Source organism: Gorilla gorilla, chromosome 12, assembly GCF_029281585.2.
Source record: "Gorilla gorilla gorilla isolate KB3781 chromosome 12, NHGRI_mGorGor1-v2.1_pri, whole genome shotgun sequence".
NCBI classification, from domain to species: Eukaryota; Metazoa; Chordata; class Mammalia; order Primates; family Hominidae; genus Gorilla; species Gorilla gorilla.
In genome coordinates, this window is record NC_073236.2 from 33,835,717 (window position 1) to 33,862,579 (window position 26,863).

The window sequence follows — 26,863 nt, forward strand, 5'->3', positions numbered from 1 at the left end:
AAAGTCTGACCATAAAAATATGAAGAGTCTCTGTTTATCAAACAGGTTATTTAAACAAAATGCATATTTTTCAATTAAATAAAGAGTTTAAAGTATACTCTAAATAAAAAAGGCTTGGAAAACACAGTGTAAACTCTCTCTAATACAGATTTGAGAACAGAATTTGAATTTCTAATATTCCACAATTTTTTAAAATTAGAGATAAGCACTTGTTATATTGCCAAGCTTGGTCTTAAACTCCTGGGCTCAAGAAATTCTCCTGACTTGATCTCTTGAATAGGTGGGACTACAGGCACATGATACCATGTCTAGTTAAATTTCTACAATTTCTAATATTATTTTAGTCTAATTACAGAGCCAGGAATAAAAATAAAGAAATAGCTCTCTGCAAAAATACAGTATGATATCAAAATATGTGCACAGGAAATAAAAAGAAACTATATGCTATGTGTAACAGAGTGATTCAATGATTTCTTTGATAAGTCATCTGATGTATTAAAGATTCATTTAAACAGAGGTATTATTAGTCATACTCATATGATATACAACTCAAAGTAAAAACACTCAAATAAGCCTAGACCAAAATTTGTATATCCTCTACTGTGGGAAAGCATTCCTGAACATCATTTTTCTGTCACTGTGTATTTCCCAGCAATTTTTTTTTCAGATCATACCTCTCAAAGTATTTATCAACTATTTCTTATTTGCCAAAGTAAAAAAAATTAAAATTAACCCCTCCCATTTCTTTAAAATGGTTTTCTCTAATAAAAGTTTTAATACTAACATAAAACAATGATAGGTAGACAACTGCTAAGTTTTAGAAGAAAATAATATAAAAAATGAGATTAAGAGTGAGAAAATTAATTTCACAAGAGAGTACTCTACCTCAGACTCCAAAGCAAACTCATCCTCTGTCACAGGCTGTGCAACAGCATCCGGTCTGTAGAGACTCCTACAGAGCAAAAAGATACAGCAAAAATGAGCACGTTCATTTCTTAAAAGAAAACAAAAACCGTCAGTCTATACGTGTATGTCCACTCCAAAAAAATGGTAAAACAAAGTCTGAGGAAACTCAGTTATCTGCATATTAAATAATATTTCTTGGTATAATTAAGATATGGCTTCCATTTTAGAAAACATTTCAGTTACCTATTTCTGCCTCCAACTCTCCCAACCTATGAAATATCCAATGCAGACTCACCCTTAAACCCATAACAAATAGTGACAGGCATTATAATGGCGTGGCCAGACAATAATTTGTCCTTATAAATTATCTACCATAAAGGCTAAACTGAAAATCCAGTTGATATCTGACACAACTTTTGTTACTGAACTGGAGTCAACCTGATAACCTAAAACAAGGTAGAAAAGTCATGGTCTCTTCTCCATTATCTATTTCTGATTCAAAGACTAATCTGTGTCACTGGAAAATGGGAGTCTTAGATCTTCAGCATGTAAGCTACTTAAAGAGGGCCTATTGATTCTCTTCACCCTAGAACACTACAGGGAGCCCCCTGAAACACTGCAAATGTTTGAAAGCTGAGTGTACAAAAGTCAAAGTACAAATGTATATGTTGTTAGATTGTTATTGGGAATATTCTTCACAGAAGATTAAAACATTAAAAATTTTAAAATCCAATTATCGTCATTATACAGATCCTGCCTTATTCAGATCCACAAAAACCAGCAAGCTTAAGAACCTTCACAGACACTCAGATACCCAAGAGAGAGACTGCTGGAAAAGTCTCCCTCCTAAGTACTTATAGCTCCATTTCATTCATCACTATCTAAATATCTTCCTTCCTATGGGCTCCCACTTCTGGATCCCTCTTCTGCAGGGATCTGTGGCAATCTCCAATCTATATCTTCAGACTAGGAAAGCCCAGATTCCTCAAAAGATGGGCTAACATAATTGAGAGTAGGAGCTCTCTATTCCTCTGCTTCTGGAAAGTAAGTTAGTCTCAGTCATCCACCCCAAGCATATGCATGTTACCAACTACCCAAATGAAGCTTCATTGCTGGTTTGCCGGCCAATCCTACATTTGTCCTACCCTACATGTACATGAGAGAATTGAGAAAAGAGTGAGAAAAAAAGAGACATCCACCCTGGATCACAGATCTATGTACTTAAGCAATCTCCAGCTCCCTAGTTCTTGAGGGATTCTAAGCCCTCTGTAAGCTGGGATGGAAGAAGATGATACCACATTCCTATCTCCTCTGGAGACTCTTTCCAGTGGCTCAAATTCTTTTAACATTTTTCAATAAAACCTTGAAGTCTGTCAGTTCCTCGAGTTAAACAAACAAAAAGGCAGCAAACTCTTCAGAACTCCTTGAACGCCATATTCTAATATGCCTTTCTTGATAGCTCCCAACATCCTGTGCTATCATTTCCCTTATCTTTATCAAACTTGCATTAAACCAAATATTCAGATTTTTCCCTAAAACCCTCATTTCTATCAAACTAAGAGTTTGTTTCTCTTCAAATTTGGCTGTCCCCTGCAAATTCCATTCTTATTCACTTTCATTGGGTTCAACAGCTCATTCCATTCTCATCCTCTTCCACTGTGTTCACTAGAGCCACTCCCTCTTTCTAAAACTAAAATCACTCAATGACAGAATGATGTAAAAGAAGACTGCGTTTTGAACTAAGAAACCTGAGTGCAATTCTCATTTCTCTGATTTACTGTATCCAAATAATTTTCTCTCTTTGAGTTTCAGGTTCTCCACCTGAACAACCACTTGATCAGGATGTTGAGCAAGGATTCAAGCACTAGAGGATACTTTGTTTAGTCTCTAGGATTTCTTAACATTCTGAAATTCTATGCACCTCTGATTGTGTCTGTAGGAAAATGGGGAATATTTAGCTGCCATACATGAAAACTACAAAAGAAGATCTTAAACCCTAAGAAAAGTGGTAGAGAAAGTGAAAAGAAATCAAGAAAATACTAAAATGTCATAGAAGGAAAAAAGAAGAATCCACAAAATAAGAAAAAGCTTCAGCAAACTAGGCAGGGTACTCACTTAAAGAGAAAACCTAACTGGGTAGGGAGTAAGTAGAGAAATGAATTAGAAATATCATTTTAATATATGCTAAATATAGTTGTCATAACATGGTCTATATTTAGATATTCTCCATGCACAGTAAAATAATATTTTTCTAGGACTGGCCTAGTCTTGCTTACAAAAAACTTACGGTCTTGTGGCCACAGGTAACTGATATCTGCCTTTAAAATTTTGATGGTTAAAAAAAAAAGTAATATGGTTACCACTGCCATTTCCAAAATATTTGGACAAAGTTTTGGAGTATCCAGGCTTCTAAGGAATACTCTAAAGAGAGTTAATATATAACAAAATGTGACTTTCTGAATTGATCTGAGTTAAACCAGTACCGTCATCACATTGCTGCATAGGTCTGTATCCATCTACGCTTAGGGGCAAATGAAGTGATTAGAGAGCCAGGCAGGATGATGGTCAAATCATGGGTTGCCTACCTGTTAACTGTGGAATCATGAGCCAATATTTCAACCTCTTTAAAGCAGAGTTGCCTAATTAGTAAAAAAGCAATAATAGCACAAATAGTTTGTAAAGCTGTGTGGAGATGACATGACATGACAAATATTAAGCATGTAATATGGTGTCTAGCACAGAGGAGAACACTAAATGGATACTAGTTTCTATTCTCTCTATTAACTAAGTTAACGTATCACTTTAAAAAATCTGTAAAATCATACCTGTTTAAGCACTGTTCAACAGCAGGAAGCACTATCAAACAAAAAGTAAAATGCATTTTAAATCAACAATAGGAACCTATAAAATATTAAAAACATAAAAGAGCACAGTGACTTGTTCCTATAATCTCAGCTACTCAAAAGGCTGAGGCAGAAGTATCACTTGAGAAGCCCAGGCATTTCAGACCAGCTTGGGCAGCACAGAAACACTCTATCTTTATTTTTAAAAAGTTAAAAAAAAAAAAAATCATGTAGGCAGGGCTCGGTGGGTCATGCCTGTAATCCCAGCACTTTGTGAGGCTTAGGTGGGTGGATAACTTGAGGTCAGGAGTTTGAAACCAACCTGGCCAACATGGCGAAAGCCGGTCTCTAGTAAAAATACAAAAATTACCAGGTTGGTGGTGCACACCTGTAAACTCAGCTACTCAGGAGACTGAGACAGGAGAATCATTTGAACCCAGAAGGTGAAAGTTGAAGTGAGCCAGGATCGCGCATGTCTTTCATACAAGACATCAGAAGGATTTAAACCATTCTACTACAAATATTCATCATGCTCTTTGACTTGCCTGACAATTCAGCAGGTACACAATGACAATTACACTTTAGATGAATGTACGCTTCAAAGCTCCTCAGTGGAAGTGTCCTGAATTGGTCGGCTTGGATATATGTTTGGTGAATCCTATTATATGCTATTCATTATTTTTCATACCCATGTGGTATAATAATGAGCCTACACTTTTGTATTTTCTGGTTTAACCTTCAGAAACTTTTGTCAGTAACTCATGGGAACAAGGTATAATATACAAACCTAATCAAAATGTATAAAAAATTATCGAATTTGATATACTTACACAAAATAAAGTTGCTACAAGCATTACATCTGAATAAGGTTGTCCCTTTGGAAATCACTCCAATATTCAATAAAAATAAATATTTTAGGTGTCAATTAAAGAATTTAACATTATTTTTGTTTCTAAAATAGTCTGGTTTGAAGGATCATGTCATTCTCTAAAGTATTTTCATTAAATTGCTATTTTATCCAACAGTTAGCTCTCTGAACAACAAAGCCAATGTATGCATATTTACATTTATCTCATTTGACTAACTGATAACAACAAAACTTATACCTCTGATGCCCAGTAATAACAAAGAGGGGTAACAGGTGACTGTGGTTCATCACAATTCCAGCACTCTATCCTGCTTCCAGTAGTTCCTGGAGCAGCCAAAATCAAATTTTCCTTTATGCAAACATTCTAAATGCATCTGAAGTGAATTCCCTCAGGTTTCCTCAGCAGAAACCCTAAAATTAAATAAATAACTTCTTTTCCCTTATTCCTGACTCACAATCCCTCTTCCCTGAGGAAAATAATTACTACATCAGTGGTCTTGTTACTTCTCATTCTATAGTGTTTATGGCTTATTACGATCACTTCTTCCCTCTGGTTTTAGCAATGTGATCAGGCGCCTATAATTTCTAGTACTTCATCTTATTCTCCTTCCCCTCTTGATGGAGACATGCTGTAGAATTAAAGCAAAATTATGCTGTCCCCTCAGCCTGTTGTATCTTGAACTGCTCTCCAATGGTTCTTCTTCCCAATTTCAATGCAGGGAAGTCTATAATCTTACTACTCAGATCATGGACAAAAATCAGCAGAATCACCATCACTCCAGAACTTATTACAAGTGCAGAATCTCAGGCCCGCTGAATCAGAATGCGCAGCTTCAATGAGCCCCCTGCTGATTTATTCGGGGAAGGGAAGTTCTCTATCTTCAGTGTACATGGCATTAAATGTGTATTGCAAAATTACCTGTCCCAGATTTTTGTTCATCTTTTATTTCTGTGGCTGTGTTCGAAACAGAATCGTTCTTGTCACTTGTATCCTGAATGGGATTTCAAACAAAATAATCAATACCTACAGTATATTTCATAGACTATACAGTTAATTATTCAAAATATGAATGAGAGTATAATACCTTCAAGGCCGGTTGTTTCTCAGAAGACACTGAAAACCAAAAGGGATACATAATCACTCATATGTAAATATGATAAAGTTATCCATACATTCATGCAGTGTTAGCATCAAGCTGTATCCTCCTGCCTGAATTAGCCTAGGCTTTGATGTTTTCTACTTTGTGTATTGGGACAGGAACATGACAGAATTACACTGTAGAAAACAGAAGTATAGTCTTCACGCAACAAACACTTCCAATTTCATATGTGATATTATTCTTCATATGTCTATTACTACAATAAAACAGTGTCTATATCAATGTGGATATGCCGAGTGATGAGGACAAATGTGATCTAAAATCAGAGCAGCGACTCATACACTTGGGAATCAATGTCGAAGCAGGTGATTAATGCTCCTGCATGTTTTTCATGTAAGACATCAGAGGGATTTATACCATTATACTACAAATATTTATCATGCTCTTAAACTTGCCTGACAATTGAGCAGGTACACAATGACAATGGCACTTTAGTTGAATGTACACTTCCCAAGTGCTCTGTGGAAGTGTCCCGAATTGATCAGCTTAAATATATGTTTGGTGAATCCTAGCATATAATATTCTTTATTTCTCACACCCCTGTGGTGTCATAATGTGCCTACATTTCTTGTATCCTCTAGTTTAGCCTTCAGAAAGTTTCTTCATCCACTCATGGCAAGAAAGTATAATATATAAACCTCATCAAAAAGTATAATAAACCATCAAATTTGGCATACTTATACAAAATAAAGTTACTGGAAGCATTAGATATGAATAAGCTTTTCCATTTGGAAATTGCTCTCATATTCATTGAAAATAACCACTTTAGGAGTCAATTAATGAATTCAACATTATTTTTATTTCTAAAATAGTCTGGTTTGAAGGATCATGTTATTCTCTAAAGTATTTTCATTAAATTGCTATTTTATCCAAAAGTTAGTTCCTTGAAAAACAAAGCCAATATATGCATATTCATGATTAGCCTATTTGAATAGCTAATACCAACAAAACATATATCTCTGATGCCCAATAGTTACAAAGAGGGGTAATGTGTCACTGTGGGTTATCACAATTCTAGCAATCTATCCTGCTTCCAGTAGTTCCTGGAGCAGCCAAAATCTAATCTTCTTTTATGCAAATATTCCAAATGCATCTGAAGTGAGTCCCATCAGGTTTCTGCAGCAGAAACCCCAAAATTACATAAATAACATCTTCTTTTCCCTCCTTGCCTCTCAATCCCTCTTCCTTGAGTAAAATAATTGCCACATCAGAGGTCTCCTTAGTTCTCTTTCTACATTGTTTATGGGTTATTCCAATCACTTCCTCCATGTGGTTTTAACAATCTGATCTGACACCTATAATTTTTATTACTTAATCTCTTTCTCCTTCCCTTTATGATGGAAACATGCTGTAGAATTAAAGTAAGAATATGCTGTCCCTTAGCCTGTTATATCTTGCACTGCTCTCCAATCATTCTTGCCAATTTCACTGTGGGGAAGAACATAATCTTACTACTCAGATCATGGCCAAGGACCAGTAGCATTGGCGTCACCCGAGAACTTATTACAAAAGCAGAATCTCAGGCCTGCTGAATCAGAATGTGCAGATTCAATGAGCTCCCTGCGATTTATTCAGTGAAAAGAAGTTCTCTTCTACCCTGAGTGAACATGACATTAAATGTGTATTCCAAAATACCTGTCCCAGATTTTTGTCCATCCTTTATTTCTGTGGCTATATTCGAAATAGAATCTTCCTTGCCACTTGTAGCCTGAGTGGGATTTGAAACAAAATAATCAATACGTAAAGTATTTTTCACAGACTATATAGTTGATAGTTCAAAACAGAAATGAATGTGTAATTACCTTCAAGGCTGGTTGTTTCTGAGAAGACACTGAAAAGCAAAAGGGATACATAATCAATCATATGTAAATATGATACAATTATCCATACATTCATGCACTGTTACCATCAAGCTGTATCCTCCTGCCCCTATTAGTTTAGGTTTTTATGTTTTATACTTTGTGTCTTGGGACTGGAACATGACAGAAATACACTGAAGAAAACACCAATACACGCTTCATGAAAAATACACTTACAATTTCCAACGTGATATGATTTTTCATATGTCTAAAACTAAAATGAAGCAGTGTCAGTATCATTGTGGATATATGGAGGGATAAAAACAAATGTGGTCTAAAAGCAGAGGAGCAACCCATGCACCTGGGAATCAATGTCAAAGCAGGTGGTACATGCTGTCACATGTCTTTAGTGCAAGAGATGAGAAGGAAATACACCATTATACTACAACCATTCATCATGCTCTTTAACTTGCCCGATAACTGAGAAGGTACACAATTACGATGACACTTCAGCTGAATGTACACTTCACATCTCCTCAGTGGAAGTGTCCTAAATTGATCAGCTTGGATATATGTTTGGTGAATCCTAGTAGACAGTATTCATTATTTCTCAGAACCATGTGGTGTAATAATTGCCCAAGTTTCTTGTGTTCTCTAGTTCAGCCTTCTGAAAGTTTTTTCATCCACTCACAGCAATAAGGTACAATATATAAACCTCAATAAAAAGTATCATCATTTATCAATATTGACATACTTCTTCAAAATAAAACTGCTACAAGCATTAGATATTAATAAGCTTTCACATTTGGAAATGACTCCAATATTCATTGAAAATAACCATTTTATTAATCAATTAATGAATTCAACATTATTTTTGTTTCTAAAATAGTCTGGTTTGAAGTATCATGTTATTCTCTGAAGAATTTTCATTAAATTGCTATTGCATCCAAACGTTAGCTCCTTGAAAAACAAAGCCAATGTATGCACATTCATGTTTATTTCATTTGAATAACTAATATCAACAAAATCTATGTCTGATTCCCAATAGTAACAAAGAGAAGTAACGAGTCACTGTGGTTTATCTGAATTCTAGTACTCTTTCCTTCTGCCAGTAGTTTCTGGAGCAGCCAAAATCAAATAATCTTTTATGCAAATATTCTAAATGCATCTGAAGTGAGTTCAGTTATACTTAGAGTCATAATTTAAAAAATCATTTTCTTTGTACTCATGAAGGCTCCTAATATTCCTACATTTCCCGGATTCAGCAGTTCAGCTCTTTTGCCATCTCTTTTTCCACTTTTGCAAAAACATACATGTCAAAGAAATCATGCATAATCAGATTCCCATGTAAATAAGGTAAACAAAATCTCTAAATCACAAGAGACTTCTTTTCTTATTAATAACCAACCAAATATATACATATGTAAATATATATATATATGTCATGATTGCCAAGAATATTGGTAGTTATTTTTAGTACTCAAGATATACATTCTTTTATTACTTTGTCTCTAAAGCTAGTTTGATATAATATACCATAGGGGTTTCTCAGGTCCTTTTATGAAATAACTACCTCAGCCAACACAGCTTTCCTAAAGAAAAAAAAAAACACTTTTTCTAGATTAAGCTGCATCCCAATATGCTAACTGATGTGAACGAAGCACATATCATTGATGTGCAAAACTTCTAGGGAGGAGAAATGAAACCCTGTGGGTCACCCTCACCCTTCTAACTTCCGCTTTCCATTAAGTGACTCCCCACAAGTCTCCTCATCAGAAACCCCCAAATTACCTAGCTAGCTGCTTTCTTTGTTCTGCCCAATTTGACATACACTCTTTTTCGTTCATAAATCTAATAACCATATTGGTGGACTTCATTCTTTGCCCTCCATATTCATTTCTTCATTATTCTCACCACTACTGTATGTGACATTTGTACAATCCCATTCTGACACATGTGAAGATAAGGTTTTGCTTTATTAAAATGTTAAATGTATCAGACACTTGACTAACGTGTACAAACTCCTTCTTCACAAAAGCAGCCCCATGGCTTCCTCTCTCCCATAGACACTCTTTCACAGCTGTTCTTCACTCACATTGGTTTGAGTATCTATCATCTCTTATTTTGTCTCTATGCTTTCACATCATATTATGAGTTATTATCATAGGCTCAGCAGCCTATCTTACCTATTTTCCTCTCCAGCAGACAGTACTGAGTAGTAAATTAGAATCTTCCAGGATATGAACACTTTCACGTTCACAAGACTTTGTGGAGCTATTTTACGTTTAACTACACAAAAAACCACTATGTCTATGCCTTCCAGAGAAATGGGTTCTGAAATGTTATTGAACATAACCTATTTAAAAACTTCTTTAACTACAATGACACTGCCTCTCCTCAATGCACCAACATCTTCAGAAATAACTTGTGAAGACTTGAAAACATGTCAGTAATTGACATGAAAAATGAAGAATGATGTAATTTTTTGCAGGTACAAATAAGACACACTGAGATCCTTACTAGATCCAAGAAGAGCAGAGTGCCATGAGACAGGAAATAAATATGGAAAAGAAATATTTTCATTTGTAATGAAAATTATTCTATTTACAGTTTTCAGAAGAGAAAAAATACACACACACACACACACACAAACACACACAAAAACCAGAGCAATACAGCTTTACAGGGTGTTTTTTCTTCAAGGGCCTATTTGTCATTTGACATCCGGGAACACTCTATAGGGATCAACAAAGGGGTTCTAAATTGTGATCTGAGTAGTTTAGAGTTTAACATTCATGAGGGGGAGCCAAGAGGACAAGTAACACTTTGACCATTGGCCATTTCCTCTCCTTACTGTCATTCTCTGAAAAGCACACACTGGATTTTCTCAGGGTCATGACATGTCGAAAAGACATGCTTTAAGGGGGAAACAGTTGCAATCAACACAGCCATGGGAGAGATACAGCTATGCTTGCTAGGATTTCCAATACTTCTGTTTCATTTCTAATATAGTACAAATCAATAAAAGCAACCACATAAGCATATCCATGCTGGTATGTCACCATATTTATGTCCATATGGTATCAACATGAAGAGAGCATAATTAAATATGCTGCAGTCATCACATGGCATATCATTAGATCATACAATAAATCAAATACCTCACTGGGTCAACATGGATAGATCTGATATATATATATCACTGATTTTACAAAGACCAAGTTGCAGTCATTGTATGCACTGTCTGAACTTTTCTACAAGGTTTTAATACACAAAATCAAGTTCTACATGTTATCTATGAATATGCACATATGTTGTAAGAGGTTTTTAATGTGCATTTGGGTGATTTCTTTTTTCAAAAAAAAAATTTAATTCAAGGTCTTGGTTACATGTCGTCAATAAGTTTTAGTAGTATATTAGAACCCTAAAACCATAACAGCTCAGAATGACTGTCTTAAAGGCTATGTCTACCAAAGAGTCAGGAAAGCATGACTACTTACTTTCTTCATTTTTAAAACTCAGAGGTACCCCACACACACTCCCAAATAAAACTGCACACAAGTTCTTTAGTTTAATTAGATCCCATTTGTCAATTTTGGCTTTTGCTGCCATTGCTTTTGGTGTTTTAGTCATGAAGTATTTGCCCATGCCTATGTCCTGAATGGTACTGCCTAGGTTTTCATCCAGGGTTTTTATACATTGAGAACTTACTTTTAAGTCTTTAATGCATCTTGAGTTAATTTTTGTATAAAGTGTAAGGAAGGGGTCCAGTTTCAGTTTCCTGCACAAGGCTAGCCAGTTTTTGCAACACGATTTATTAAATAGGGAATCCTTTCCCCATTCCTTTTGTCAGGTTTGTCAAAGATCAGATGGTGTAGGTGTATGGCATTATTTCTGAGGCCTCTGTTCTGTTCCATTGGTCTATATACCTCTTTTGGTGCCAGTACCATGTTGTTTTCATTACTGTAGCCTTGTAGTATATTTTGAAGTCAGGTAGCATGATGCCTCCAAATTTGTTCTTTTTGCTTAGGATTGTCTTGCCTATATGGGCTCTTTTTTTTGGTTCCATATGAAATTTAAAGTAGTTTTTTCTAATTCTGTGAAGAAAGTCAGTGGTAGCTTGATGGGTATAGCATTGAACCTACAAATTACTTTGAGCAGTATGGCCATTTTCAAGATATTGATTCTTCCTAACCATGAGCATGGAATATTTTTCCATTTGTTTGTGTCCTCTTATTTCCTTGAGTGGTGGTTTGTAGTTCTCCTTAAAGAGGTCCTTCAAATCCCTTGTGAGTTGTATTCCTTGCTATTTTATTCACTTTGTAGGAATTGTGTATGGGAGTTCACTCATGATTTAGTGCTCTATTACTGGTGTATAGGAATGCTTGTGAATTTTGCACATTGACTTTGTATCCTGAGACTATGAGGAAGTTGCTTATCAGCTGAAGGAGATTTGGGGCTGAGACAATCTGGTTTTCTAAATATACCATCATGTCATCTGCAAACAGAGACAATTTGATTTCCTTTCTTCCTATTTGAATACCGTTTATTTCTTTCTCTTGCCTGATTACCCTGGCCAGAACTTCCAATACTATGATCAGAGTGAACAGGCAACCTACAGAATGGGAGGAAATGTTTGCAATCTGTCCATCTGACAAAGGCCTAATATCTAGAATCTACAAGGAACTTAAATAAATTTACAAGAAAAGAAATGATCTCATCAAAAAGTGGGCAAAGGATATGAACAGACACTTCTCAAAAGAATACATTTATGCAGCCAAGAAACATCTAAAAAAAGCTCATCATCACTGATCATTAGAGAAATGCAAATCAAAACCACAATGAGATACCATCTCACGCCATTTAGAATGGCAATCGTTAAAAGGTCAGGAAACAACAGATGCTGGAGCAGATGTGGAGAAATAGGAATGCTTTTACACTGTTGGTGGGAGTGTCAATTAGTTCAACCATTGTGGAAGACAGTGTGGTGATTCCTCAAGGATCTAGAACCAGAAATACCATTTGAGCCAGTAATCCCATTACTGGGCATATACTCGGTGTGTGTGTGTATATATATAGATATATGTACAGTGGCTCATTCCTGTAATCTCAGCTACTCAGAAGGATGAGGCAGAAGTATCACTTGAGAAGCCCAGGAGTTTGAGAACAGACTGGGCAACATAGCAAGACTCTCTATTAAAAAAAATCATGCAGGCTTGGCACAGTGGCTCATGCCTGTGATCTCAGCATTTTGGGAGGCCAAGGTGGGTGGATCACATGAAGTCAAAAGTTTGAGACCAGCCTGGTCAAACATGGTGAAACCCCATCTCAACAAAAATACAAAAAAAAATTAGCTGAGTGTGGTGGCACACGTATGTAATCCCAGCTACTCAGGAGGCTGAGACAAGAGAATCGCTTGAACCCAGGAGGCAGAGGTTGCAGTGAGCCAAGATTGTGCCATTCCACTCCAGCCAGGGTGACAAAGTGAGACTTCATCTCAAAAGAAAAAAAAAATCATGAACTTTTGTACATGCCTTAGACCTTGTAGGAAAAAAAGTATAAGACTTTGATGCTTTATTACAGAGACTCTCATGATTTGTTACAAAGCAGTTCTTTAGAAACATACTTGGAGGCTATACTAAAATTATTATTTATACTATTTGTAGGCAACTAATGAATTAAGAACCCTTTTTCCTTTCTTACGTGCTTAGCATATACTTATCAAATGCAAAGAAGAATATATTATCAAAATTTGTTACCTTACATGTGAATTGCAGTATAAAATAGTCATAATTCTAACAGAATCCTATCAGACTGACAGAAAATGGCATCATTAGTAGAATCAATATAATGAGCAGGCATTGTCAAAGAACATGATTTCTGGACAAATGAACCAGGTGCAGCTAGAACAGCAGTCCCCCTTATCTGCTGTATGTGTAGAAAACACATATTCAACATGATGTTCCTCTTCTCTCACACCGCAACAACAATCATCAACACAGAAGATTTCTGTGACCAAATATGTATTTTTCCCCAGCAACAAGCAAACAATCAATTCCTATGGGTGCCCTGTAATTCTGGCACTATCTACTTGGGGATTGTGTCAGATCCCACAGGTTGAGGGCTTAGTACCACAAGGCTATTTCCCCACAGCAGTTACAAGTCTGGGCCTCCAGAACTTCTAATCAACTTCCAGTTGGACTTCAAGTTGGGTTTCCCAGGACCCCCTCTTTGGTTTGATTAATTTACTAGAGTGGCTCAGAGAACTCATGGAAACACATTTACCAGTTTCTTATAAAGAATATTAAAGGATACAGATAAAGAGATGCATAGTGCAAGATATGGGGGGAAAGTAACATGCTTCCATGTCCTCCCAGGGCACTCACCCTCTGGGAACATCCATGTATTCTCCATATGCCTTCATGTATTGGAGAGGATCCAGGTAGCTGTATTCAGCTGCCTGGATGCTCTCCAAATCCAATCCTTTTGGGATTTTATGAAAGCTTCATTACATAGGCATGACTGATTAATTGAACATTCAGCCCCTCTCACATCCCAGGAGGTGAGGGGTGGGGCTGGAAGTCCCAACCCTCTAATCACACCCTGATCACTCTGATGATGAGCCCCACCCTGAAGCCATCTGGAGGCTGCCTGCCGTAAGTCAATCATTAGCATACAAATGATATCATGTTGGAAATTCTGAGGATTTTAGGAGTTGTATGACAGAAAATGGGGTTGAAGACCAAATATATATTTCATAATATGACATTGGTGGTTTTACTGACTGCAGATTCAGTTACCCATGGTCAACCATGGTCCATAAATAAAATTCCAGATGTATATACATCATAAGGTTTAAATTGCCTAAGATTCTGAGTAGTATGACAAAATTTGAGCCATTACATCCCAGTCTGCCCAAGATGTGAATCGTCCCTTTGTCAAGTGCATACACATTATACATGATATCTACTCACTAGTCATTGACATAATCTGTACCTAACATCCAACCAACAATATCATCATGGTTCACGGATCCAAGATCACGTGAAGCAGATGATCTTCTTTCTGACATATAGTCAAATAGAAGGTCAATAGTAGCCTAAGACTACATGGCAATGCCTACTGCATTTGCCTCACTTATCACATAGCCATTTTATCATCTCACATCAGTGCAGAAAGTAGGGTGACTATAGTACATGATATTTTGTGAGCTCACATTCACATAACTTTTATTACAGTATATTGTTACAATTGATCTACTTTACCATTAGATATTATTAATCTCTTATTGTGCCTAATCTATGCATTAAATTTTATTATAGATATATATGTATTTTTAAAAATTATTGTACACATAGAGTTCAGCACTATTCATGTTTTCAGGCATTCACTAAGGGTCTTGAAATCTATCCCCCATGTGTAAGAGGAAATTACTGTACTTATTTTGCTGAAACACAACAGTTTCTCCACCTCTTCAGTTTAAACTATTTAGGATAAAGCACTCTAATTCAAAAAATCTAGATCTATGAAAACTGTACTCTGTTCTATGGCAAAACACAGGATACAGAGCAGGGTCAAGGATCCCTGCAAAGACTTTTCAGCTGCCAGTGCAGAAGAGCCTAAGAGAGATCAGTGTCCTTACTCTCACTAATCCTCTCCTAGGGAAGATTCTGGTAAGTTTGCTTAGTTCTAGCCATTCATTCACCCTATGTAGGGCACAAACAATCCTTAAATTCAGCTTTGATTTTTAGCTCCTTCAAAAAAACACAAACAGAGAAAATATCTCTCCCTTAAAAGCTTATCCAATCTGAGTCTTGTTTCCTTGTCAGAGAGAAGCTTATAAAGAAATACTGGGAATGGTATGGCAAGTTGCCAGGGAGTACTTTCTAATATATAAAATATATATAAAGGAACCATAAACTCACTGGAGCTACCAAGATGTGCCAACAGTTGTCTCACTACCTAGTGGGAAAAACAACAACAACAACAACAAGTCTTTGTCACTTTATGTAAACAAAAATAGTATGACTCTCTTGGCATTTTTCATGATGGAGAACCTAGTTATAAGTGAGTCATGTTATAATAATATAGACTGTTTTCAAAGTGATCCCTCAAAGAAAGAAGGTGAATAAGAAACATATTTGTATGCCTACAGTATTCACTAGCTGGTCTTATTTCCAACTGCAAGGTAAATAGGAAAGACTTTCTGACTCCAGTTTTATAAAGTACAACGTCTTGAGATTGTCCCTTTCCACTGCTAGTCTATCTGGACCCATCTCACAGAGAAGGATGATCCGGTTAGTGCTGTGTAGTACACAGCATGAAGTCATTTTCCTCAACCCTCCCCATTATGTGGCAAATGTCTATATAAATTATGCTTTTTCAACATGTAAAGCATATGCCATTAAATCCTACATTAATAAACTAAAAGCAAAAAAAAACAATGGATAGCTTAATTGAATACATTCAACTATCTTGGAAATTATGTTTTGTAATATTGAAAAAGATATCCACTATGTTATCCTTAATATATGACTATGCTGGACATATCAAAACTATGGGGACAGTAAAAATATTAATAGTTGACAGGGGTTAGTTGTGAGGGAGGAATAAAAAAAGAGAGACAAATTTCAGGGCAGCGAAAGTATTCTAATGGCGGGTACATTTATTATACATTTGTCCAGCTTTATAGAAGGTACAATACCAAGAGGGAACTTAAACATAAACTATGGACTTTGGGTGATTATTATGATGCAACAATATAGGCTTCTCAGTTGTAACAAATGTACCACTCAGGTGGGAGATATTGATAATGGGGGGAGCTATGCATGTGAGGGGGGATGGCATATATGAAAAATCTCTTTAGGTTCTTTTCAATATTGCTGAGAATATAAAACTGCTCTTAAAATAAAGTTATTAATTTTTTAAAAAGATTTTCACTGAATCTTCTATTACTAATATATTGCTATATTACCATATACTATGGCAAGATGTACTCAATTTGAAACACAATATGAATATTCTCTCCAGAATTATAGTATATAAAAGTACATAAAGCAAATAACTTAACTGTATTAACAGGCAAGAAAATAACTGATAAATGATTGATTTTTTAAATTTCATAATAATAAACAGAAATTTAACAAAATATAAAACAAAACTGAACCATCTATATAATTAAAATGAAACAAATTTTTTATTTTAATTTTAAATGAGAAATCATTACTTATTTTATCTAACCATTTTACTGAAAGGTTAATCAAATAAGAACAGATTATAATTACCTAATATTGCCATAGTAACTTCTGTACAGAGACCTGTTAAATATTCACCAAAATTCCAAAATCTAACAGCACAGAAACTTAGTATTTCATATTAAGTTGCAACTGACGCAAATGAAATAAGCACCATGCTATGTTATATTACCATGTTATTCACTATCAAATAGAATTTTTAAGACACCTAAAATTAAGTTGGGGCTGTAACTGCTGTGAAGAAAATAATTCATATAACAGTCATAAGACTGTCATTCTTAGAAAGGCCTACATGCAAAACTGGCCCTTCGCTGGTGTTTGGAAATTTGCATTTTAAAGGTTTGTCACCATTTCCTGAGAAAAGTAGCTCACTGTACCTAAACTGTTTGCATAAACAATGTGGTTGACTCTGAACAGCTGCTTTTCTTCTGGAAGTGTGGAATTTTTGTATATGTGTGAGACAGAATGCCTATGTAACTAGCTTCCTTAAGAACCTGGGATACTGTGTAAGTCTCTAGTCAGACTCATACTGGTAGACAATATTGCCCATGTGATGTCAAAATTCAAAGCTACAGGAATTCAGCACATCCTGGTAACTCCACAGGAGAGGGCTCCCAGAAGCTTGTGCCTGGCTTCCCCAAGACTTGCCACATGCCCCTTTGCCCTGAGCCAATTTTACTATGTATTCTTTCACTGTAACAAATCAAAGCCCAGAGTAGCACTGTTTGCTGAGTCCTTCCAAGTGAATTGCCAAACACAGAGGTGGTCTTGGGAAACTCTGACATAGTGGCATTATATGAAATTAGTTTTCTTTAAGGTGATGTGACCTGTGACTACGATCAGAAGGCTGTTTATAAAACACCTTTCCCTAATCTGTTCTCCTTAACAGTTGCCTTTGAGATTCCTGTATTTCCGCATGAATAAATCCATAAAGGAATAGAAATAATTATGCCAAAAAATAATGAAAAACAAGCAGCAATCCTATTTTAACCAGAATAAAAATTTGAGAATATGGATGATTAAAAATATATCCCATAGTATGAAAGCTTCTAGAAGAGAAACAAAAAGATCACAGCCAATTGTCTTCAACTCACCAAGGTTTCTTTTATAATAACTGGGGATCAGGCCAGGTGCAATGACACGCACCTGTAGTCCCAACTACTCCAACGGCTGAGGCAGGAAGATTGCTTCAGATCAAAAGTTTGAGGCTGCAGTGGAGATTGTGCCTGTGAACAACCATTGCACTCCAGCCTGGGAAACAGAGTGAGACCCTGTCTCTAAAATGTACTAGTAGGCTGGGGGCGGTGGCTCACACCTGTAATCCAAACACTTTGGGAGGCTGGGGCGGGCGGATCACAAGGTCAGGAGATGGAGACCATCCTGGCTAACACGGTGAAACCCCGCCTCTACTAAAAATATAAAAATTAGCTGGGCGTGGTGGTGCATGCCTGTAGTCCCAGCTACTTGGGAGGCTGAGGCAGGAGAAGCGCTTGAACCCAGGAGGCAGAGTTTGCAGTGAGCCGAGATCGTGGCACTGTACTCCAGCCTGGGCAACAGAGCGAGACTCAGTCTCGAAAAAAAAATCTATTAATAAAAACATACATAAAATAATTTGCATCATTCAGGTCATTGTGATAATTATAGAAATATATGTAGCCATTGGCTATAATACTGTACTATCGATCATAGAGCTCATTTAATTTGTTTCTAATCTTTTTTCTTAAGTTCTTATAAAACTAAAAATATCTATTAAAACTAAAAATCATCTGTTAAGGGCAGTTCTTCATAGAACAGGTCGAAAAGTCAAAAACTGCATTTAAAATGTAGGAAGAGTTATCCACTTCTGCTCCCAAACAGTGGGTTTTTCTTATTAAGTGCCAATAGGACTTTAAACTCATTTTGGGGAATAAAGGAAGTTATAGACCAGCACGATGGCTCGTAACTATAATTCCAGCACTTTGGGAGGCTGAGGCAGGAGGATCACTTGAAGCCAAAAGTTTGAGACTGGCCTGGGTAAGAGAGAGAGACCCTTGTCTCTAAAAAATAAAAAATAAAAAAGTTAGCTTGGTGTGGTGGCATATGCTTGTAGCAGTATCAGCGACTTAGGAGGCTGAGGTAGGAGAACCACCTGAACCCAGAAGTTCGAGGCTGCAGTGAGCTGTGATCACACTATTGTACTCCAGCCTGGGAAACAGCAAAAGACTCAATCTCAAAAAAAAAAAAAAAATCAAGAAACTTATATATAGATGGTTAAATGTGTGGTAATCCAACTGACCAAATATTCCAGCTAAGTAACAGATTACCAATATTTGAAGAAATATAATACCAGAAAAGTGTTTTACATTAAAACTATGTCAAGTTTGAAAATTTAAAAGACACCTTAAGTGTCTTAACTTAATTTGAAAATTTAAAAGACATTTAAAGTTTGAAAATTTAAAAGAAACTTAAAATCTTAAAGGAGCAGCATCACTTACACTGTCACTGTGCTAAAGATATAAAGAAGTTTAGCATTAAAGATTAATAGAATACCAGATATACTTTAAAATAGGTAGCTAATTCTCTTAAAAGAAAATCCTATATAGTTGTCAAAAATACCTGTGTTAGAAATGTGTTCTAATAATATTTTCTTTAGGGATGAAATTCAACAGAAAACAGTAAAAGCAGAGATATTACAAGAGGTCATGAAAAGGGAATTGCACTAAAACAAAGTGTCCCAGAACACAGAGACTTGGTATACTTAGCATATCATCTTATATTTTTCTCCATGATGTTATATAAAAGATGTCAGCTTCTCCAAACTGCTCGTCTGTAGGCTACTTCTTTTTTTTTTTATACTTTAAGTTTTAGGGTACATGTGCACAACATGCAGGTTTGTTACATATGTATACATGTGCCATGTTGGTGTGCTGCACCCATTAACTCATCATTTAGCATTAGGTAGATCTTCTAATGCTATCCCTCCCCCCTCCCCCCACCCCACAACAGTCCCTGGTGTGTGATGTTCCCCTTCCTGTGTCCATGTGTTCTCATTGTTCAATTCCCACCTATGAGTGAGAACATGTGGTGTTTGGTTTTTTGTCCTTGCCATAGTTTGCTTAGAATGATGGTTTCCAGCTTCATCCATGTCCCTACAAAGGACATAAACTCATCATTTCTTATGGCTGCATAGTATTCCATGGTGTATATGTGCCACATTTTCTTAATCCAGTCTATCAGTGTTGGACATTTGGGTTGGTTCCATGTCTTTGCTATTGTGAATAGCTACAAACCACTGCTCAATGAAATAAAAGAGGATACAAACAAATGGAAGAACATTCCATTCTCATGGGTAGGAAGAATCAATATCGTGAAAATGGCCATACTGCCCAAGGTAATTTATAGATTCAATGCCATCCCAGCAACCTACCAATGACTTTCTTCACAGAATTAGAAAAAACTACTTTAAAGTTCATATGGAACCAAAAAAGAGCCCGCATCACCAAGTCAATCCTAAGCCAAAAGAATAAAGCTGGAGGCATCACACTACCTGACTTCAAACTATACTACAAGGCTACAGTAACCAAAACAGCATGGTACTGGTACCAAAACAGAGATATAGACCAATGGAACAGAACAGAGCCATCAGAAATAATGCTGCATGTCTACAACTATCAATCTTTGACAAACCTGAGAAAAACAAGCAATGGGGAAAGGATTCCCTATTTAATAAATGGTGCTGGGAAAACTGGCTAACCATATGTAGAAAGCTGAAACTGGATCCCTTCCTTACATCTTATACAAAAATTAATTCAAGATGGATTAAAGACTTACATGTTAGACCTAAAACCATAAAAACCCTAAAAGAAAACCTAGGCAATACCATTCAGGACACAGGCATGGGCAAGGACTTCATGTCTAAAACACCAAAAGCAACGGCAACAAAAGCCAAAATTGACACATGGGATCTAATTAAACGAAAGAGCTTCTGCTCAGCAAAAGAAACTACCATCAGAGTGAACAGGCAACCCACAGAATGAGAGAAAATTTTTGCAACTTACTCATCTGACAAAGGGCTAATATCCAGAATCTACAATGAACTCAAATTTACAAGAAAAAAACAAACAACCCCATCAAAAAGTGGGCAAAGGATATGAACAGACACTTCTCAAAAGAAGACATTTATGCAGCCAAAAAACACATGAAAAAATGCTCGCCATCACTGGCCATCAGAGAAATGCAAATCAAAACCACAATGAGATACCATCTCACACCAGTTAGAATGGCGATCATTAAAAAGTCAGGAAACAACAGGTGCTGGAGAGGATGTGGAGAAATAGGAACACTTTTACACTGTTGGTGGGACTGTAAACTAGTTCAACCTTTGTGGAAGTCAGTGTGGCGATTCCTCAGGGATCTAGAACTAGAAATACCATTTGACCCAGCCATCCCATTACTGGGTATACACCCAAAGGATTATAAATCATGCTGCTATAAAGACACATGCACATGTCTGTAGACTACTTCTGATTGAAACTTGAAACTCTCGAAATGCGGCTGTGTTATGATTCCATGTTGGAGAGAGTTGGGATGTATGTGCTTTGGACAAGTTGGTTCCAGTTACTACTGCCAGACTTTTGTTTCAGAATGCATCCAGAAGAACTTATCAGGGATTTCAGTACAAACTAAGTATTTCCACAAGGAGCAGATAAGAAGACCACAGTTTTTCTCACACATTACCCTTAGGTTTTGACAATTCTGTAAAAGTGTGGGCACATGTACTCAGAAGTCAAGACCATTTTCCCTGACCCTGTGCACGTAGCTTCTGCAGTTACAAAAGGGTTACGCAGGATCTTGGTAGATTTGTTCCTCCATATTTGGACAACAGACATACCAATCACATCAATAGCCCACATTACACCTCAGAAATGGTTCTTTTGAAAAGGGTACCGCCAAAGAGCTTTTAAAAGTTAAATCTAATTGGCTTTTGAGTAATCTTACTTGTTAGAATTGATACTCCCTCCTTAAAATTCTCACTTTTTTTATTTTTGCAACATCACTTCCTCTGACTCCTCTCCTAGTTTTCTCTAGCCACTGCTCATTCTCCTTTACCAACTCTTTTTTTCCTGGGGGTGGGGAGGGAACGTTGACATTCCCAGGGTTTTGTCACAGGATAGCTTCTCCTTCTACATCTGCATCATGGACAGCTCATTGAGATCGATGACTTTGCCTAATAATTATAATAACATCATTCTACGTCTGCATCTCCAACCTCAGATTTGGAGGAAAGGGAAGTTATTCTTCCCTGTTGACCAGCTGTACTTCTCCAGTCAGTGAACATGTCTACTCCTTTCTTGTGTGCAGTATAAAGGCCAGTACACAACCTGGAAACCTATGAATGATCCAAGATTTCTCTCTCCCCACTAATGTTTTACATTCAATGTTCACTAAATCATATTAACTGTACCTCTTTTCTGCTTCTGCTTTATATTTCTACTGCCACCAAATAAATATGTTTATATTTCCTAGATCAACATGGCCTCTTCACTGATGGTTTTCACAGGAAAAAAAAGTCCCTATCAACTATTATTTTTTTTTATAAATAAAAAATTAAGTAAAACAAATAAAGAAGGCATACAGGCAAGAAAAAGACCAACATTTTAAAATGAGTAAATGGAGTAAATTTACTTTATTTTACCATGGATGGGTGAACACCTTACACTAGATTGATAGTAGTTCAAGCATCGAACTACAAGCAAACTAAAGCTTCAACTACTGCAAAAGCTTCCTTTCTCTAGCTTACTTTCTTGGACTCAGAATACAATATATAATATATATAACATACCAAATATGTATTTTCAACAGCATGGGGATTGGCAGCACTAAATCCCATGTTGTTCAAGGGCCAACTGTAATTATTGATTCATTTAGTAATTGCAAAGAATTTATTTTACAAATTAAATAGAAGTTCTAATTATATAAAAAGTCTAATTCATTATGTGACTATAAAAAATATACAACATAATAACTTAAAAATTTGTTTTCTTATTTACGCAAAAAGATCATCTAGAATATTAGGAACCATAATTAAATAATAATTTTTTTCAAACAATACTGAGATTATAAATTATCTACAATTAACTTTTTAAATAATTATAAAATCTAGACTACTAAGTATTTTTTAAATGTGTGCAATTTAAACAGTGATTTTTTTAAACTGCTTTTTTGTAATCAAAACATCTTTATTCTTTTTTATCTATGGTAGTACCATCAAGAGTAATTCACTATCAGAAATCTTACCTGGATTGCTATTTATAGAAAGCTCTTCATGTTTCTTTCTTTCGTATTCATAAATTAGTTCGAAAATGCTATGCATAAAAATAAATGAAATTAATATTTTAATACTATTATCAAAAACATTTGCCAAATATACTAAATTATTAGAGTATCTTGAACAATATCAGGATGTTAATTATCCTATACACTTCTCTTCTGTAAGCTCTACAAACTTCTTAGTACCTTTCTAATTAAATAATAAAAACAGGTGAAGTACTCATGAAGTGAAGGCAGTATAGCTCAGCAAACTATCTCACATCAGCTTGACATAATGGAAAGTCACCTTCCTGGCTCTTACTGGAAGGTCCTGGCTCTATAGCCAACAGGTATTTGCTCTTAAACAAGTTGCTTCTCTTAGGCACAATGTCTTCTTCTAGATTTTACTATCTTCTTTCACTAGGTTGTTACGTAGGTTTAATGAAGCAGCATTTTTAACATTCACAGAGAAATAGTAAAGCAGTGGAGTTTGTTCTTGAACTTTATTGCTGAAACTATTTTGAAATCCCAAATCAAACCCAATGTGTATTTTTTCATAGGTTCTAATATTCAAATGCTTCAGTTTAAGAAAAATGTTAAGTCCTAATTTTGCTTATTGTTCTATTATTTGTGGCTTATAATTCAGGTTATCTCAACTATTTCTTAATTCATAAATAAATTAATTTATGAATATATTATTTCATTAAAATAGGTAACACGATTGTTAACTATTATTGAGCTCATCAATTCCAAGGGCAGAAAACTAACAGATGTCAAGATCTGGCTTGGGCTACCACTATTACTTCTCTACAGACTCTAACTGAAGGAGCAGATGTTTGCTAGAATGATGGTTCATCTCCATCAGTGATGTTATCTCCAACTGACATGGAAGACAAAACCCTACTTTCATTTTTTTTAAGTTCCATGAAGTAGATGCAAGTTGACATTTTCTCATTTCCAAGATACATACTAACAAAATATTTACACAACACCCCATGTGTTACTTATCTCCATTCTCAGTTTATAGATCACCTTACACAAATGTTTTTGTAGTGAAAAATCACAATTCTAATATAAGGGGCCACCCATTTTGTTTTGATTCAAACTATGACTTAGCTAGCCAGCAAACAGTCAAATGACCTTCCCGTGACTGCAAAATATGAAATGCTTCACCATGCTAATTTTCTCCGTATTGTTCCAATTTTAGTATTTGTGCTGCCAAAGCAAGCACAAAGCCTTACTTTTACATATAACTGCTGCTAAGTCATGGATGAGGGTTAGCTCTGTTAAAGCTAACAAGCTTGAGACTTAGATAATTCCAATGAATGGTTTCCTGTGAAATAGAATCCGAAAATATTTTATAAACTTGAGATAGTGATGCAAGCAGCTTGAGAGATCTTCATTATTATAGAAAACAGATCACTTGAGGGGCCAACCACAAGTTGATGCCTACTACTCTAAGGAAGGATGGCATAGAAGCTTCCACTGCCTGAGAAAATCTCTTACACTGTTTATATAAAAAGTCTCAGGGTACAGATCTGGTAGCAATAAAGAAAAAAACTGTGATCTCTTTCTACAACATTATTTGAATATCTGTGACAGTTTAGAACTATCCCAACTAATATTTGCTTTAAAGAGAAAAAAAAGGGACTCAAAAAAAAAACTCACCTTGAAGGTCTAGAAGCCCAGGTTAAAATGTGGGCTTTACATCAGGTTTTGAGTGTGGGTGAAAGTGTCAATTTGCTCCTTATGTATGTTGATAAAGTTAGAATATCCAGCTAACAGAGCAAGGTTCTGCTGTTTTGGAAACAGTGGCTGAGCATATAAGTATGTGCAACTGAACTAAAAAAAACAGTTGTAACTTTGAAGCCTTTTTATGGATCAACATGAAGATTGAGGGATGTCAAACAGAAAGGGCATCCTGGTGGCAAAGGTTAATCACTACCAGACTGCAAGAGCACTTTCAATGGTAAGAAAGCAGCAACAGAATCAATGAAAACAAAGCAATGATTAGAATGCCCTTTCCCCTTCTCCTTCTGACTTGTAGACACTGATTGTCTTCCTTGGACTTAGGGAACCCCTTAGGTTCTTGAAAAATTCAATGATCAGGCTATAGTAGATGGTCCCCAGTACATAGCACAAGGTTTTTTGATAAACTGGACATTTTGAGACCCAAATAACTAATTAGAAAAATCAAAGATGTGAAACTACTTTATCCTATGCATAGGGGTTATACTAGAAATAAAATGTACAACATTGGAATCCCTAAGGAGAAAAGTCCTGAAAGTTTCAATATCAAGAATCTTGCACCCACTGCTACTTATCTAGCCTTTTTCTTGATATCTGGCTGATGAAGTTGCACAACTCTCGAAAACTTAAAAACTTGAAAATTTGTCACTTGAAAACTACTTGAACCAAACTATGCAATCTCACCTGATATATAAGATGCAATTGCTACAATTATTTTAAACTTCAATTTAGTGTTCACTAGCCTTTTTATGTAAAGACTTACACTCTGTTCTTAGCCTCACTGGCATAATCTTCTGCAAGCTTTCCATACACATCTCGAGAAAACACATCAATATTGTGCTGCAGAAGAAGAATGACTATATCTTTTTCTCCAAGAGTAACAGCAAGTATGAGGGCTGATCTAAAATAAGAGAGGTAATTAAAAACGTTAATGACATTTTAAAAGCTAAGTTTATATACTTTATCAACTTAATATGTTGCCTGTCCATGTAGAATTAACCCAGTTACATGTACTAAGAAACAAGCATCTTGGGTGCTCAAGGGTTTATCTTTGCAAGTTACCACAAAGGTTAAAAGCAAGGAACAAAAAGGAAGCCTCTTGTCCCACTGTGGTATGACATAAAGTTGCTAACTTAAAGTCCTTTGATGGGCAAGAAACTATGCTCAGGCCACCTATCTACAGCAGGCAAATTTAAGTGAAAAATTATTCATTTCTTCCCTAGTCTGATACTATACATTATAATGCATAATCAGCTGAAGGGTCAGATAAGAGCTATCTGCAGGCTTAAAACAATAATATTAATAGGAATGCTAATAGTAGTAGTCGTAGCTTCAGTTAATGATGCTCATAAGCATGTGCTAGGCATTTAATTAAACACTATATATATATATATGGAGGATAATAATATATCCTTCAAGGGTGGTTGTGTATAAGTAACACCACATATATATAAAATATATATTGTGTATTATATATAATCTATAAAATATATAACATACATTGTATATTATATATAATCTATAAAATATATAATATACATTGTATATTATATATAATCTATAACATATCTAATATATAGTATATTATATATTATCTATAAAATATATATTGTATATATTATATATGATATATGATGTTACTTACATTATATTCTTACATACATGTGTGTGTTTATATAATATATGCACATTCTTATATGCTCAGCCATTGTTTCCAAAACATCAGCACCTTGCTCTGTTAGCTGGACATTCTAACATTATATATATATATATATATATATATATATATATAATGTTACTTACACACAACCACCCTTGAAGGATATATTATTACCCTCCTTTTCACAGAAGAAAACATACTTGGTGATAAGTAATGTTACCAAGGCCACACATCTAGCAAGTGGGAAAGCTAGGGATTAAACCCAGTCCTGTGTGAACCTAAAGCTTGTCTTCATTAAAGTAAAGTTTTATCCATTTAAAGCTATCTTTTCTCCCC

The 26,863-nt window shown here is 35.7% G+C and overlaps 1 protein-coding gene across 1 annotated transcript in view; it reads right to left on the minus strand.

The window, feature by feature from the left end:
• The window catches only part of ANKRD36C (ankyrin repeat domain 36C), a 173,737-nt gene that overhangs the window by 136,003 nt on the left and 10,871 nt on the right, over positions 1-26,863 (minus strand). Inside the window, exons 5-13 of the mRNA XM_063695529.1 lie at positions 25,631-25,768; positions 23,107-23,174; positions 7,580-7,608; positions 7,413-7,485; positions 5,703-5,731; positions 5,537-5,609; positions 3,732-3,762; positions 3,492-3,545; positions 886-952 (exon numbers count right to left, since the gene is read on the minus strand). Of these exons, the coding sequence (XP_063551599.1) occupies positions 886-952; positions 3,492-3,545; positions 3,732-3,762; positions 5,537-5,609; positions 5,703-5,731; positions 7,413-7,485; positions 7,580-7,608; positions 23,107-23,174; positions 25,631-25,768 (562 nt within the window). The remainder of the gene's footprint in view (positions 1-885; positions 953-3,491; positions 3,546-3,731; positions 3,763-5,536; positions 5,610-5,702; positions 5,732-7,412; positions 7,486-7,579; positions 7,609-23,106; positions 23,175-25,630; positions 25,769-26,863) is intronic.